Here is a 16,222-nt window from a genome sequence, read left to right as displayed (position 1 = left end):
TTGATGTAGTTTACTGTGGCAATGATGTCTGTCATTACATTGTTCAGCTCGGGACTCAGCTGTTTAGATGCCAGAGCTTCTCGGTGAATCATACAGTGTGTCCATTGCACATTGGGGAAACATGCTTGATGAGTGCTTGCAGCCCACATAGTTTCCCAGCCATTGCCTGAGCCCTGTCGGTGCAGATTCCCACACAGTCCTCCCATTTCAGATCAGCCTTTTTCATGTAAGTATCAATGATTTTGAATAGTTTATCTGCAGTGGCTCTGCTAGTAACTTGTTTGCAAAAGAGCAGATCCTCCCTCAAATCATTGGCATCAACGAATCTGATGTACGTTATCAGTAAACAGTCTTTGTTACTGTCAGTTGCTTCATCTATCTGCAGAGCAAAGTGGTGTTTTATTCATACCTTCGTACACAAACCTGTCCATTTTATGGCAGCAAGGCAAATCAGTGAGGCATGTTTGACCGCTGCTACTGTAGTGATGGGAATTATGGCTCCTTGAAGGGAGCCGGATCTTTTGGCTCCGCTCCTTTTGAAGAGCCATTAAAAAAAAACGGCTCTTTGTTCTTCGTAGTGATGAGTCGTTCGCGATCGATCCGATTCTATTGAACGGTTCTTTGAAATGAACGAAAGGAACCGAGTCGCGCCTCTGGGAGCCGTTATATATATATTTTTTTATTTCTGCGCATCGTCTGTAATCCACCCATTCAGCTTTACATCAGTAGAGGGAATCAATCAGTCATAATGATAGCTGTTTATTGTCGAAATTCAAATCCGAAAACACTTTTAGTATCGCGAGAGCGAGCGAGACACACACACACACACACACACACACACACACACACACACACAGAGAACGAGAGCTAGTAGTGTAATGACAAATAATTGAGAAATAAACTGTAAACTTGTTTAATTGTGTTAAATCGTATTCGTTCATGGCACATATGTTTTAAAGCAGAAACAAACACATGCACATCTCTGCAGAAAAGAGGATTTTTTTTTAAACTTAATGCAATGCAAAAACAATGCTGCGCCCCCCCAGCAATAGCTCAGGGCCCCCCCTAGGGGGCGCGCCCCCCACTTTGGGAACCACTGCGCTACACTAACGCGGTGGTAAAGCCTGTCACCTATGCTGCAAGAAATGCGAGCAGCACCCTCCCACGTGGGGTGGACACCATCCCGCTTCAAAAGACCAGGCCTTCCCTCAAAAGTGGACCAACTATCTACAAAATCAATGCAGTTTTCTGAGCACCATTTAGACATCCAGCGGTTCAGCGACAACAACCTGCTGTGCCGTAAACGAACATCATTAGTGCCGACGTGGATAACAATCTTCGAAAATCTACGATTAGCATTAGCCAGCACTTTCAGGTTTGCTCTGAAAGTGCTGTGTTAGTGTGTGTTGTGCTGGTGTCCACTCACTGTCCACTCCTACCTAGTCGGTCCACCTTGTAGATGTAAAGTCAGAGACGATCGCTCATCTATTGCTGCTGTTTGAGTTGGTCATCTTCTAGACCTTCATCAGTGGTCACAGGATGCTGTCCACGGGGCGCTGTTGGGTGGATGTTTTTGGTTGGTGGACTATTCTCAGTCCAGCAGTGACAGTGAGGTGTTTAAAAACTCCACTCATACCAGCACAACACACACTAACACACCACCACCATGTCAGTGTCACTGCAGTGCTGAGAATCATCCACCTGCTCTGTGGGGGTCCTGACCATTGAAGAACAGGGGAAAAGAGAAACAGATGGACTACAGTCAGTAACTGTAGAACTACAAAGTGCTTCTATATGGTAAGTGAAGCTGAGTGTAGAAACAAGGAGGTGGTCATAATGTTATGGCTGATCTAGTTTCTAAAAGCAAAACTACGTCTTTATTTAAGAATTAATGTAAATTATATATTATATATAAGAGGCGGGTCTTACCTAAGTGCGGCGAGTCACGGCAGTCGGTCAGTCAGTAAATAAGAAAAGAAGAAGCTGCTCTGAGGTTTTAAGTTCTTTATTTCCCACGCAGATTTGGCAAACGTTCATCCTTCCTTGTCTTGCGTTGGTCAAAGCGCCGTAAAAGGAACATGAATCAAAAGTTCCACGCCCCTCAAGAGCGAAGTTCATCGATTTGTGCAACAACAACAATCCTCCCAACACGACTGCAAAAGCATATATAAATGTAATCAATCATATCACTCAATAATATGTACTAAAAATCAATCATTTGGAGAAATACAGTAAACATTTAGTATATGAATATGAATGCCTGGGTTCGGAACACTTCGGAAAACCCTCAACCGTCAACACAGTTCGTCACTGCACCCACAGACGCACAAAGCAAACATGAACAACCTCCGGAAACGGAACCAAAGCGGAGCTCATACAGCACCCCGACAAACAGATGCTTCCTAGCACTGTCGCCTCACAGCAAAAAGGGTCTGGGTTCGATTCCCCACTTCTTTGTGTGGTTGTAAATGACTGAGCAATGCAGTTAAAAACATCCAGCTTCCCAACAGCCTGTTTATTATTATTAAAACATTTCAACATTACATTTAGTGTGTTAGCATTATCGTTAGCATTATTCATGGTGTTAATAGCAACATGATTAGCATTATTTATTAACATAGTTAACCATCAAGCATTATGCTGTTGTGATAAATATAGCCTCATGAGGTAGGGAGTGCTTCGGAAAATCGTTTTCATTTAACACAGTCTACCGCTGTATGAAGAAATGGGTATTGTAATAATAATAATAATAATAATGATAATAACAATAATAATAACAATAATAATAATAATATTATTAATAACAATAATAATAGTAATAATAATAATGATAATAATAATAATAACAACAATCATAATAGTAATAATAATAAAAATAATAACAATAATAATATTAATAATTGTAATTATAATAATAACAATAACAATAATAATAATAATAATAAAAAAGCAATAACACTAACAACAAAAAACAATAAGAAAAACAATAAAATAAAATAATATAAATTATAATGATAATTTGTGATAGTAATATAATAAAAGCATAAAATAATATAATAATAATAATATTAATTTTAATAATTAAAAGTAATGATACCAATAATAATACAAATAGATAATAATATTACCATTGATAATAATAACAATAACAATAATAATAATAATAATAATAATGTTGTTTAGAACCGTTGTACCCTGAACCATCCTCTTCATTTCATACTCAATCAAGTCATCGGATCACGTGTCGACATCCACCATCAGTTCTGGTTTCTCACCGTCTTCAAAACATGTAAAGTTCAAATCTGTTTTATCGAAGGTTCTTGAGGAGGACGGCGTGTTCAGTGGCTGGAAATAAAGTACTTACTGTCAAAGTTTCGTACTCGGGATCCAGAGTCGCGTATGTATCAACAGGAGGACTGGAGTGAGCGGTCTGAAGAAAATGAAGAACAATTTTTATGAGATCATTAGGATCTTTTTAATTGTGACTTTTATAGAGACACTTACTGTCAGAGTGCCGTACTCATTGTTGGAGGACCTGGATGATGGATCGAGAGCTGCGTACGTATCAGCATCAGCATCCTGAACGAAGGACACAAGCAGTTAGAGTCAAAAGTATTCAGGTAAAATAGACAGTGAATGAATGAATGAATGACACAAACTCAGTATCATTGGGGTGTCTGCAAACCTTTTTGTAGTTCTATACAATCACCTTATGATCACGTTCATCTTTCTGTCTCATCTGCATCTTCCTTCTGCTCTCACAATAAAACAAAATAAATAAATACATTTAAAATCTCCCCAAAATTACAAGCAGAAATGAACACCAGTTTTTTTTTTACCTCCAGCAAAAAAATACAGCAAAACCAGCTGCCACCAAACACAATCCAACTCCTACAGCGATACAGACAGTCATGGAAAATCCTACAGAAGAATCAAAAACACTCTTATAAATCACCATTAAATCTTAACACGACTTTAATATGAACAGTAGCATCGCTGCTGTCTGTGATCGATGTTTATTCTGAGCCCTGGCAGTAGTAGGATTTACCCTGCCGAGCGCCGTAACTCTGTCCAGATCCTACAGCTGAGCTTCCACCTTCTTTATACCAGACGTAGCTCTCCACAGGGGGGTCAGCATCAGCGCTTCTGGTCAGATTCACTAAACCGCTCTGATCAGGTTCAGCAGAGGAACTGACGGACACCAAGACTCTTTTAGGAGGATCTGAAACGATCAAATAGTAAAAGAATTAAAAATAAAAATAGGTTAATAATTATTGTAAGATGGTGGAATTTTCTACACATGCTCAGTCGACCACTTACACAAAACCTTTACAGCTACAGGATCAGAGTATTTAAACTGGTTCTTATAGCTGCACTTGCACTTGTACTCTCCACCATCCTCAGAGCTGATGTTCCTAACAGTGAGGGTTTCTCCACTTCCTTTATAGGTTTGTTCTTTAAACCAGATGTAGTTCTCCACAGGGGGGTTAGCATCAGTGCTGCAGGTCAGAGTCACCGAACTGCCCTCCGTTATTTCACCTGAAGGTTTGACAGACACCGAGACGCTCCTCGGAGGATCTAGAGGTAAAACAAACTGTAATTCAGACATAAATTTTCTCTCATTTGATCTTTAAATAATGAGACTTTAAAGAGAAAAAACTTAAATGTATAGAAGTGAATGAAGGTTATAATGGAGCATCATCAGTAACTTACAGTGAACATCAATATTTACAGCAGTGGAGTACTGATCTCTGTGTTTATTCCTGGCCAGACATTTATAATCTCCACTCTCATCAGATCTGATCTTGTGGATTGTAAACGTTTCTCCTGTTGCTTTGTAGCTCGTTCCTTTATACCACTGATACGAGGCGGCTGGTTTAGCATCACTGCTGCAGGTCAGAGTTACTGAACTTCCCTCCATTATTTCACCTGAAGGACTGACGGACACTGAGACGTTTTTTGGAGGATCTAAAAGAAAGAATGGAAGATGAGCTATGTTTAAACGAATTAGTCAGATCTTTAGACTTGGTTCAATTAATTCTATAAATTCAACATTACATATTAACGATTGATTAATAATCGAGTCTTACAGTCTCAGTCTGGCTTTGTTACTTTTTCCCTGCTGAAATATTGAACAAATAACAACTTTTAGCATTTTTTTTTAATTGGCTCAGATTGGGGCATAGTGTTCCTGTAGAACCTTTAAGGTGACTGAATTGAAAGGCACACCAGGCTGCATTTGTGTTTAAAAGCTCAATTGTCTTGGTAATTACATTGAGTATCTGAGGGGGGCAGCACTCACAGCTCAGTAAAATCCTTCAGTAAGAAGCTTCAGTGTTGGTGCTTTTATGAGGATGAATGAATAAATCTGTACTTACATTCTTCATTAAGAGTGACAGCAGTGGAGATATTATTTCCTACAGCACACTGATACTGGCCTCCATCATCCATCCTGACTGGCTGCAGATAAAGCTGGGTGTAGTTGTAGTGGTAGGGGTGGGAGTAGTAGGAGGTGTTTGTGGTGTTGAGTTCTTGTTGATTTCTGTACCAGGTGAATGTTGAATTATCAGTCAGTGTGCAGGTTGTTTTACATGTGAGAGTTAATGCAGTTCCTTCTTTTACTGTTTCTGGACCCTCCACCTGAATACCTGAGAACAAGAGGACAACATGCAGTAAATTATTTTACACTCTTAATTATCTTACCCTAACACAGAAAAGTTGGAGTTTGAACCAACAACCTTCTGCTACTTTAACCCTTGAGCTACCCCTGTAATATGCAGAATTGCTTTTTAATGGTTCTTGTGCTTCAGATTGTTGTCTTGTCTTTTTTCATAACCCTCTAGTCCTTAAGGTTCAGACTACAGACAGATGGTTGACCAGTCTTCTTCAGGATGTTCTGATTGAAAAGCAGGAATTATTTTGCCATTTATCTGAAGAGTCTGGTGTCTGTGTGGTACCATGGTGTTTAAACTAAACAAGGATGTACCAGACATATGAAAATCCACAATTCTTTTTGTGTTTCCTTTGGAATTGTTTCTTTGTTCTGTCCGAACTCCTCTCATAATATTTGGTTAAATGTCCTTTAAATTTAAGGGTCCTGCCAGTGCAGTCGGCCACCAGCAGAGCTGGTTACACAAGCACTTAAGTTTTTCGGAAGATAATACATTTATTTCTCCACGGGAGCATGGAGGAGAATCTGGGTTAAGTTAATTTATATTTGGATAAGTTTTTTTTTTTTTTTTGAGCACGCCACAGTTGGCGTCTCCTTTGTTTGCCGCCTTTGTTTTCTTACCGCTTTTGTAGCGGTCTTCTATTCATTGTCCATCCGGCTCAGTGCCGCACCGATTACGCACTGAGTTGTGGTGTGAGCGATCACGGTTTGAATCTGGCACAAACTGAAATTGAGTGCATCAATTATTTCATTTACATAACGATTATCAGTGTAAGTACAGTGAGGAAAATAAGTATTTGATGCACTGCCGATTTTGCTTTTGCACTGCCGAAGTTTTCCCGCCTACAAACAATGGAGAGGCCTGTAATTTTTATCGTAGGTACACTTCAACTGTGAGAGACAGAATCTAAAAAAAAATCCAGAAAATCACATTGTATGATTTTTAAATAATTAATAAGTATTTGATACAATGGAAAAACAGAACTTAATATTTGGTACAGAAACCTTTACAGAGGTCAGACGTTCCTGTAGTTCTTGACCAAGTTTGCACACACTGCAGCAGGGATTTTGGCCCACTCCTCTATACAGATCTTCTCCAGATCTTTCAGGTTTCGGGGCTGTCGCTGGGCAACATTGAGTTTCAGCTTTCTCCAAAGATTTTCTATTAGGTTGTACTCATCCATCTTCTTCTTCCAAACACGGCGAGTGGAGTTTATACCAAAAAGCTCTATTTTTGTCTCATCTGACCACATGACCTTTTCCCATGCCTCCTCTTGATCATCCAGATGGTCATTGGTGATCTTCAAACGGGCCTGGACATGTGCTGGTGTGAGCAGGGGGACCTTGCGTGCCCTGCAGGATTTTAATCCATGGCGGTGTAGTGTTACTAACGGTAATCTTTGAGACTGTGGTCCCAGCTCTCTTCAGGTCATTGACCAGGTCCTCCCATGTGGTTCAGGGCTGATTCCTGACCTTTCTCAGGATCATCCTTACCCCACGAGGTGAGATCTTGCATGGAGCAGCAGACCGAGGAAGATTGACGGTCATCTTGTGTTTCTTCCATTTTCTAATAATTGCACCAACAGTTGTTGCCTTCTCACCAAGCTGCTTGCTATTGTCCTGTAGCCCATCCCAGCCTTGTGCAGAGAGAGTTCAAACAGGTACAATAAATACAGGTAAGAATAGGAGTGCAGAATAGGAGGGCTTCTTAAAGAAAAACTAACAGGTCTGTGAGAGCCAGAATTCTTGCTGGTTGGTAGGTGATCAAATACTTATTTCATGCAATAAAATGCAAATTAATTATTTGAAAATCATACAATGTGATTTTCTGGATTTGAAGTGTACCTACGATAAAAATTACAGGCCTCTCCAATCTTTGTAGGTGGGAAAACTTGCAAAATCTGCAGTGTATCAAATACTTATTTTCCTCACTGTATACAGTACTTGGTCTATTATGTGCATAAAGCGTCTTGGCATCTGTGTGGCATTTTTCGCTTGCTTGAGCTGAGGCCAGCAGTTTTCAGGCCTGACAAACCTGACCAAAATGAGTAAACAAACCAAACCAATACATGAGCATGACAAACCAAAATAGTGTATGCAAGAAAACAAACATTGTGACAAAGCCGGAATCATGACATGACAACAAGCAAAGCTTTCATCCAAAAGCATGACAGTCAAATCTAAATAGCCTTTGCTGAATGATCCACAGCTGCTTGCTTAAATGCTGTGAGCATTACACATCATACGAGGTGCAGCTGTGGATAATTAGCAGTAGACCAGTCAGAATTGAAGAGGCGTTGGCTTATCCCATAAGCAAATCGGCCCCAACAGGGGCGTGGCATTTGTGACAGTCGAGTCTCAGGAACCTTACTCCAGAACCCAACAACTCTCAATAGAATATTCAGGGATGTACTTATATCTATCTATTCATTATATAAAAAATGTTTGTTCATTAATCATTCAAGTTTTCATTTATGTTTTTTCACCCAATGTAGTCGTATCCAATTCCCAGATCGTATCTCACCCAAACGAGCCAATCACTGACCATGTCTTAGATGCCAGCACTGGTGTGCTAGCATGTTTTGTCGCATTGTTCCTATTATTTAGTGGTGTTTACAATATATAAGAAGTGTTTTAGAGGTATTTAGCTGGTGTATCTCACCTGTAACGTGAAGATAAACTCCATCTGTATTTTCATATTTTCCTTCAGGTTTATCAGTTATAAATCTGAAGTAATACGTTGTTTGGTCTTTTTCTGTTACATCAGTCAGTTTGAGAGTGCATTTATTCTTTTTGTCTCCGATGTACTGAACTCTACCTCTGTACTCCGGGTCTGAAGCCAGATCAGGAGGCTCTATACCTTCTCCAAGCCGCTCTTTACTCCAGAAAGCTGTTTGAACTGTGTAACCAGGTGGGTATGTGTAAGTGCAGTCCATGATCACTGTAGATCCCTTTAGAGCACAGATAGATTTCTGAGTGTAAGTCACACCCCATCCATCCTGAGCATCAACGATTTCTGCAACACAACACAGACATAGATCATTCATGTTCAGTTCTTCTGCATCAACAAAACCTGCTTTAATTCCCAAGCTTGATGTTTATACGTTAACAGGGTGAGTTTGCACAGTGTACATATCATATCAGGGTCAATATTGATAAAAAAGACTCAAACTTCTCTAGGAAATGTATTTTATAAATGATCAGAAATAAACCTTTTAAAGATCTGTGGCTTACCGAACACGCTAATGAGTAACAGCAGAGAAACGGGACGTGTAATTCTGGGTAGCATCACCGCGGCCTGTACATAAAAACACAGTGTTATTTATTAGTGGTGGTAAATTCGGTTCATTTTATGGACTCGGGTTAGTCTGAGTCACTTGTAGTACTTACATCTTGATTGCGATTGATTTACTGCATGAAAATGCAGCCAAATATCACTTGTCTACCATGCACTCTCTTGGCACCTCACACTTCTCTTGTCAGTGAGAAGTTGACACTTTTTTTTAAGTGGAATCTTGATCATGGGGTATAGTAACATGGAGGGGGAGAGGGGGGTGGACTCACCTACCAATCAGATGGGTATATTAAGGGGTCAAGGGTTTGATGGTTATGGTCAACAACAAATTGCCATGGTAACTTGAGCCACAGTGGCACCAAAACAAACAGTCAATAAATTACCTTGGGGAAGGACTATGCTACTCCTTAAGTGGTACAGTACTAAAGTAGCCTGTAAGCATTTGCATTTTAATAATAATATAACTATATTTTGATGTTTTGCTTACAAGAAAATATGATGCATTACTAACCTACAGTGGGGCCAAAAAGTATTTAGTCAGCCACTGACTGTGCAAGTTCTCCTACTTAGAAAGATGAGAGAGGTCTGTAATTTTCATCATAGGTACACTTCAAGTATGAGAGACAAAATGAGAAAAAAAAAATCCAGGAAATCACATTGTAGAATTTTTAAATAATTAATTTGTAAATTATGGTGGAAAATAAGTATTTGGTCAATAACAAAAGTGCAACTCAATACTTTGTAACATAACCTTTGTTGGCAATGACAGAGGTCAAACGTAAAGTCTTCACCAGGTTTGCACACACTGTAGCTGGTATTTTGGCCCATTCCTCCATGTAGATCTCCTCTAGAGCAGTGATGTTTTGGGGCTGTCGCTGGGCAACACAGACTTTCAACTCCCTCCACAAATGTTCTATGGGGTTGAGGTCTGGAGACTGGCTAGGCCACTCCAGGACCTTGAAATGCTTTTTACGGAGCCACTCCTTCGTTGCCCGAGCGGTGTGTTTGGGATCATTGTCATGCTGGAAGACCCAGCCACGTTCCATCTTCAATGCTCTCACTGATGGAAGGAGGTTTTGGCTTAAAATCTCACGATACATGGCCCTGTTCATTCTTCCCTTAACACTGATCAGTCGTCCTGTCCCCTTTGCAGAAAAACAGCCCCAAAGCATAATGTTTTCACCCCCATGCTTCACAGTAGGTATGGTGCAACTCAGCATTCTGCTTCCTCCAAACACGACGAGTTGAGTTTTTACCAAAAAGTTCCATTTTGGGTTCATCTGACCACATGATATTCTCCCAATCCTCTTCTGGATCATCCATATGCTCTCTGGCAAACTTCAGATGGGCCTGGACATGTACTGGCTTAAGCAGGGGGACACGCCTGGCACTGCAGGATTTGAGTCCCTCTCGGCGTAGTGTGTTACTGATGGTAGCCTTTGTTACTTTGGTCCCAGCTCTCTGCAGGTCATTCATCAGGTCCCTCCGTGTAGTTCTGGGATTTTTGCTCACCGTTCTCATTATCATTTTGACCCCACGGGATGAGATCTTGCATGGGGACCCAGATCGAGGGAGATTATCAATGGTCTTGTATGTCTTCCATTTTCTTACAATTGCTCCCACAGTTGATTTATTCACACCAACCTGCTTGCCTATTGTAGATTCACTCTTCCCAGCCTGGTGCAGGTCTACAATTTTCTTTGGTCTTGGCCATGGTTGAGTTTGGAGTCTGACTGTTTGAGGCTGTGGACAGGTGTCTTTTATACAGATAATGAGGTCAAACAGGTGCCATTAATACAGGTAACGAGTGGAGGACAGAAGAGCTTCTTAAAGAAGAAGTTACAGGTCTGTGAGAGCCAGAAATCTTGCTTGTTTGTGGGTGACCAAATACTTATTTTCCACCATAATTTACAAATAAATTGTTTAAAAATTCTACAATGTGATTTCCTGGATTTTTTTTTATTTTGTCTCTCATAGTTGAAGTGTACCTATGATGAAAATTACAGACCTCTCTCATCTTTCTAAGTAGGAGAACTTGCACAATCAGTGGCTGACTAAATTAATTTGACTTTTTGGCCCCACTGTATTTTGATGTTGTTTTGCTTACAAGAAATATGATGCATTACTAACCTATACCTTGACTACTGATAATAATAATCAGCCACATAACAAACACCAGTGTTTACCACTTGTTTACTGGAATATCACGGACTGTGTGAAGTTGGTTCAGCCAAATTATCTGAGTCCTCTGCTTTTCCGGTGAGTCTGCTCACTCGCCTCGTGTACTTAGCAGCAGCCGGACTCAATGGATCGGATTAATTGAGACTTTGGATTCCTGATTCCTGATTCAGTACGAAGATTAGTAAGGCAGTTGTAGCCTAGCGGTAAAGGTACTAGACTACAAACCGAAGGGTTGCAGGTTCAAGCCCCACCACAGCCAGGTTGCCACTGTTGGGCCCTTGAGCAAGACCCTTAACCCTCAATTGCTCAGACTGTATACGGTCTCAGTATAGGTCACTTAGGATAAAAAAAAAAACATCTGCTAAATGTCGAAAATGTAAATGTAAGATTTAAATAATTAACCTGGGTGATTCAGGAACGACCAGCTCTATTATTTATACTCTAAAATCGTTAACAGAACTGCTGTGAATAAATGTCAATAACAATCTACTAACCATCTGTGTGATGGTATAGATATCTACCTGCGCTCAAGAAGTTGTCTTGAGGATTAACAATATGTTTACAAACTGGATTTGATGTCCAGAGAGTTGTGTGAAAATTACTGTCCTATAACCACGTTTTAAACCAATTTATGTGTTTATTTATTATTAGGATGAATAAATCCATTCATACAGGTTTCTATACTTCACTATAAAACATAATAATCTGTATTTTATGAATTAAAGCATCATCTGAGCATTATTTAATAACCAAACAGAAAGTTCATTTATGGTAATAAGAAGTGTTCATGTATTAGAGACGTTACGGTAAACGCGTGAGTTTCTCGCCTAATAAACACTCAGAAATAAAATTGCACAAACTGACTCTGCAGTAAACAAGGAACAAACAACAATCATATGAATGTAAAAAAAACACACTTACGTTAATTTTAGTTAAAACTACTTAAACATAAACGCAGGTTCGTCTGTGTTGAAAAACTAAGGGAGTGTCTAAAAAGTGCATAAAGCAGAAAAACTGTTAAAAATGCATTAAAGGTTGTAATGTACAATTCACCACAGGTCCTACAGTATGGGTGCAGTAATAAAAAAAAAAAAAAAAAAAAACAGTGTAGAATCTCTAGAAATTGTAATATACTATGATACTACCTTTATCTGAATATACAAGTCCTACAGTGTGGGTACAGTAACGCATCATATCACAGTAAGTGTCAGAGAGGAACCTTGAGGACCTTCAAGCCTGAAATGTGTTGAGTTATTTGACAATTAACACTTAGCTAAATAAATCTCTCATGCCTGCTTATTAAATGTGTGTCGAAAGAGCTGAGCAATAGTGGTTCAGTTATCAGTAAAAGTTACTAATCATATCTTTTCTCTAAATGGGTGGGTTTTGTTGTCTCTCTATATAAAGTTTAAAATGAGCATTTTAAAAAGTGTTAAGAAGTAAAAAATGTTAAAGTATTTTACTCATATACAGTACACTTAATAACAAATTATTTCCTACCATCATGAGAAGACGACCAGTTTCTGTGTTCGAAGTGCAAATGTATTAAACAGAACAAGAACAGAACAAGTGTTTGTGATTAAAAAAAAAATAGAGGTGTTGCTGATGGCTATTTTTAAGCGCTGCTACTTCCTCTCTTCTTTCCTCTCTGCACTTATATGTGATGGTCAAATACTTGAGTTAACTCTTTCTCTCTGTAGGTGCCAAAATGCCCCTAGATAATTGAATAATAATTTAGAAGTTTTTTATGTTATATTCATATGTGGATATGTTTTTATTTGAATAATTTTGTTATTTCTGAATTTGGAAGTCCACATTTGTTTAAATTAGTGCTGTCAAAATTAACACGTTAATTATTGCAATTAATTTGAAGTAATGTGTAAAAAAAATTTATGCAATTAATGCAGCTGGGTTTTTACTTCGGACCCTCGTGGCTAACGATGGATTAAAATTGTGTTTTAAACACTAAGTTTTACTTTAAAAAGTTGCCTGGTACATTAATTATTTTTCCTTCTGCTCCTCCGCTCTGTGTGCGTGCCTCTTTTCTCTGCACGTGTATGAGTGACCTGTATTTTTTTTGTGTGGATGTGCTAGCTCTCGCATTACTCAACTTACTTATGCATATCTGTTCTCTCCCTGTGTAATCGTCTTGCTCACTCTTCCCTGGATCATCTATGTGTGTGCAGGCATTTGTACATACAGACAGGAAAGTAGTGAGTGTCTCTCTCTGTAATTAATCACAATTTACTATCATGTTTAAAACATCCTGTACTTTCTATTTCATTTTCAATGTCTGCTATTCAGTGGTGTTGCCAGCCTTACGCCACTTGTTTAGAGTGATGTAGCCCTTGAATGATGATCCAGTCTATTTAGTGAGGTCTAAGCCTAATGACCTCGAAAAAGAGGAGGTCCGTCTTCTTGCTGGGTTCTTCTGATACTGACAAAGTGGAAGACTCTATAGAACATTGTCTGAACCACTTTAAAGCAGAGCCCAAAATGGACATGGAGGGGTGTCCACTACTGTGGTGGTCAACAAGAGAAAGAGCAAGGCTGGAATGAAATACCTGGACAGAAATACCCGTCAACCCTAAGAAATGAAAAGGCAAGAAAAATAGTTAAGGGCAAAAAAAGAACAGCTAGAGCTACAGACTGCAATTGCTGCAACAGATGCAAAGCTGAAGGTACTGGATGAATGGCAGTGTTGTGCGTGAACGAGTTCAAAAGAACGCGTTCATTGAACACGCTCATTTTTTCGTGAACGTTGAACTGAACGCAACACATTTTTAATAAAGAACTTGAACGTGAATTAGTTCACATTATGTGTCATGAACGGCAGACATCACTGTAAATGAACGTTGGAATTTGTTTTCCATTGAAAACTGAGTGACATCTGTTTTCTCTTTTGAAACGCAACGAGAGAAAGTTCCTCCCTCCTGTATTCTCGCTGGTGCCGCTTAAATCATGTATCACCAGACAGAAATGGTTTTGACATTGTGTGCGCAATGCATTGCGGGCAACGTAGTGTCCGGCTGAGAATAGTTAACATACTGCTAGTTAATAACATACTGGCTTCCGCACGACGTTACCCGTGATGAATTGCAGCAGAGCGGGGTAGGCATAGCAACGCCGCGTAGCAGGCAACGACGAGAGCGCGGAGGGCTGGAGAAGCGAGAGAGAGAGAGAAAGAGAGAGAGTGACAGACCAATGACGAGAGTGAGAGAAAGCGCTGCAATTTAAAAAAAATGGCTAGTGGAAGTGATGGCACGGAGACAGACACCGATTCTCCTTATGAACATTTAAAACAATTTTACACTCTTGCAAACCAAGACCCCGACGGCAAAAATCTTACCTTTCTGTGTAAGATATGTCCACCTGCGCAGCAAAAACAAGTTAGGACATCAACAACGTCCTTTTTGAATTTGAAACGGCACATTGAGTTAAAACATCCATCCAGTGTGAATGCATATATGCACGCCCTCGAGGGTCATAAGGGAGGAAAGGGAAAAAAGACCCCCTGCCAACCCCAAACGCAAATGACACTGCCAGCAGCCTTCAAGAGGTCCGTGGTGGTGGTCTCACAGGAGCAGGTAGATAAACTGATTATCGACTACATTGTGGAAGATTTACAACCTCTAAGCAAAGTTAAGAAACCCTCGTTCATCAGACTAGTGACAGGTTTGCAACCAACCAGACATGTGCCTTCAAGAAAGCAAGTGCAGGGACTACTGAATAGAGAATTTAAGGAGGTTATCAATAAATTAAAAAGTGAACTTGCCGAGCTTGATTTTGTTTGCACAACAGCTGATTGCTGGTCAGCTGTCAACAAGGGATTCATGGGCATTACAGTTCATTGGCTTGACAAACATGATCCATCACTCAGGAAATCAGCTGCACTTGCATGCCGTCGTGTCAGGGGGTCACACACATATGATGTACTGGCAAAAGTACTGGCAGAGGTGTACAAGGAATTTAAAATTCAGAACAAAATTGTGTGCACAGTGACAGACAATGCCTCAAATTTTGTTAAGGCATTTAACTGTTTTGGAGAGGGTGTTGCTATTACAGCTGCGGCTGCAGCTGCTGATGAAACAGTGGAAGAGGCTTCTGTCCAGGCAATTGACAGTTTGGATGATGGTGATGGTGATGATGATGATGATGGGCTTGAACCAGCACCCCTACCTGGGCAGCCTACCTGGTTTGTCAGGGTAGTCTCTGTGAAACTGCTTGATGAGGTTGGGGTCCAGAATGGCTGAGTGTGGAACCCAGGAGCGTTCCTTTGGACCATAGCCCTCCCAGTCAACCAGGTATTGGAGGCCCCGGCCCCGGCGTCTAGAATCCAGAAGGCGGCGGACTGTATAGGCTGGATGTCCTTCAATAAGCCGGGCAGGTGGAGGGGGTTCGGAGGGAGGGCACAGGTTGGAGTGGTGGACTGGTTTAAGATGTGACACATGGAAGGTGGGGTGAATACGCATATGTCTGGGGAGGTTTAGGCGGACTGCAGTGGGGCTGATGACCTTTTGAACTGTGTAGGGGCCAATGAAACGGGGGGCCAGTTTTTTGGAGTCCGTACGCAGTGGGATGTTACGAGAGGATAGCCAAACTGACTGACCGGGGAGGTACTGGGGGCTAAGTCTTCGGTGGCGGTTGGCTGTTCGCTGGGTGGAGGTCTGGTTCTTCTTCCTGGGCCTCTTGGATGGCCCTTTTAATCTCTCAGGTAACGCTGGCAAGGATGCATTCAGAGGGCAGAATCAGTTCAGAGGAAGAGGAGGATTCATCTGAGGAGAAAAGGTGAGAGAGCGCGTCCGGCTTGGTGTTACGTGAGCCAGGGCGGTAGGTTAGTGTGAAATTGAACCGGCTAAAGAACAGTGCCCACCTAGCCTGTCGGGAAGTCAGCCGCTTTGCTGTCTGTACATATGATAGGTTCTTGTGATCGGTCCAGACCACAAAGGGCTGTTCAGCAACTTCCAGCCAGTGTCTCCACTCTTCAAGGGCTAGTTTTACAGCCAAGAGCTCACGATTTCCAACATCATAATTAGCTTCAGCAGGGGAGAGCCGTTGAGAAAAAAAGGCGCAAG

The 16,222-nt window shown here is 40.6% G+C and overlaps 1 protein-coding gene across 1 annotated transcript; it reads right to left on the bottom strand.

Annotated features, from left to right (window-relative positions):
* Window positions 1-3,237: 3,237 nt before the first annotated feature.
* LOC134328346 (pregnancy-specific beta-1-glycoprotein 4-like) lies at window positions 3,238-15,619 on the bottom strand. Its single transcript, XM_063009451.1, has 11 exons — window positions 15,340-15,619; window positions 14,497-14,519; window positions 14,214-14,306; window positions 8,906-8,969; window positions 8,490-8,687; window positions 4,714-4,968; window positions 4,321-4,578; window positions 4,049-4,222; window positions 3,908-3,921; window positions 3,505-3,579; window positions 3,238-3,345 (listed from the first exon to the last, which is right to left on the bottom strand). The coding sequence occupies exons 1-11, from the start codon at window positions 15,617-15,619 to the stop codon at window positions 3,238-3,240; spliced, it is 1,542 nt and encodes a 513-aa protein (XP_062865521.1).
* Window positions 15,620-16,222: the final 603 nt, after the last annotated feature.

The sequence above is a fragment of the Trichomycterus rosablanca genome, chromosome 15 (genome assembly GCF_030014385.1).
Source record: "Trichomycterus rosablanca isolate fTriRos1 chromosome 15, fTriRos1.hap1, whole genome shotgun sequence".
Classification (NCBI taxonomy): Eukaryota; Metazoa; Chordata; class Actinopteri; order Siluriformes; family Trichomycteridae; genus Trichomycterus; species Trichomycterus rosablanca.
The sequence above is the reverse complement of the archived record's forward strand: the minus strand, read 5'-3'. Positions and strand labels throughout refer to the sequence as shown.

Coding starts and splice junctions, on each gene's coding strand:
- LOC134328346 (XM_063009451.1), bottom strand. CDS start 15,619: ATGCGTATTCACCCCACCTTCCATGTGTCACATCTTAAACCAGTCCAC. Junction 14,520..15,339: donor AGACTACCCTGACAAACCAG/GTAGGCTGCCCA, acceptor TTTGCTGCGCAG/GTGGACATATCTTACACAGA. Junction 8,688..8,905: donor GTTACTCATTAGCGTGTTCG/GTAAGCCACAGA, acceptor GTTGTGTTGCAG/AAATCGTTGATGCTCAGGAT.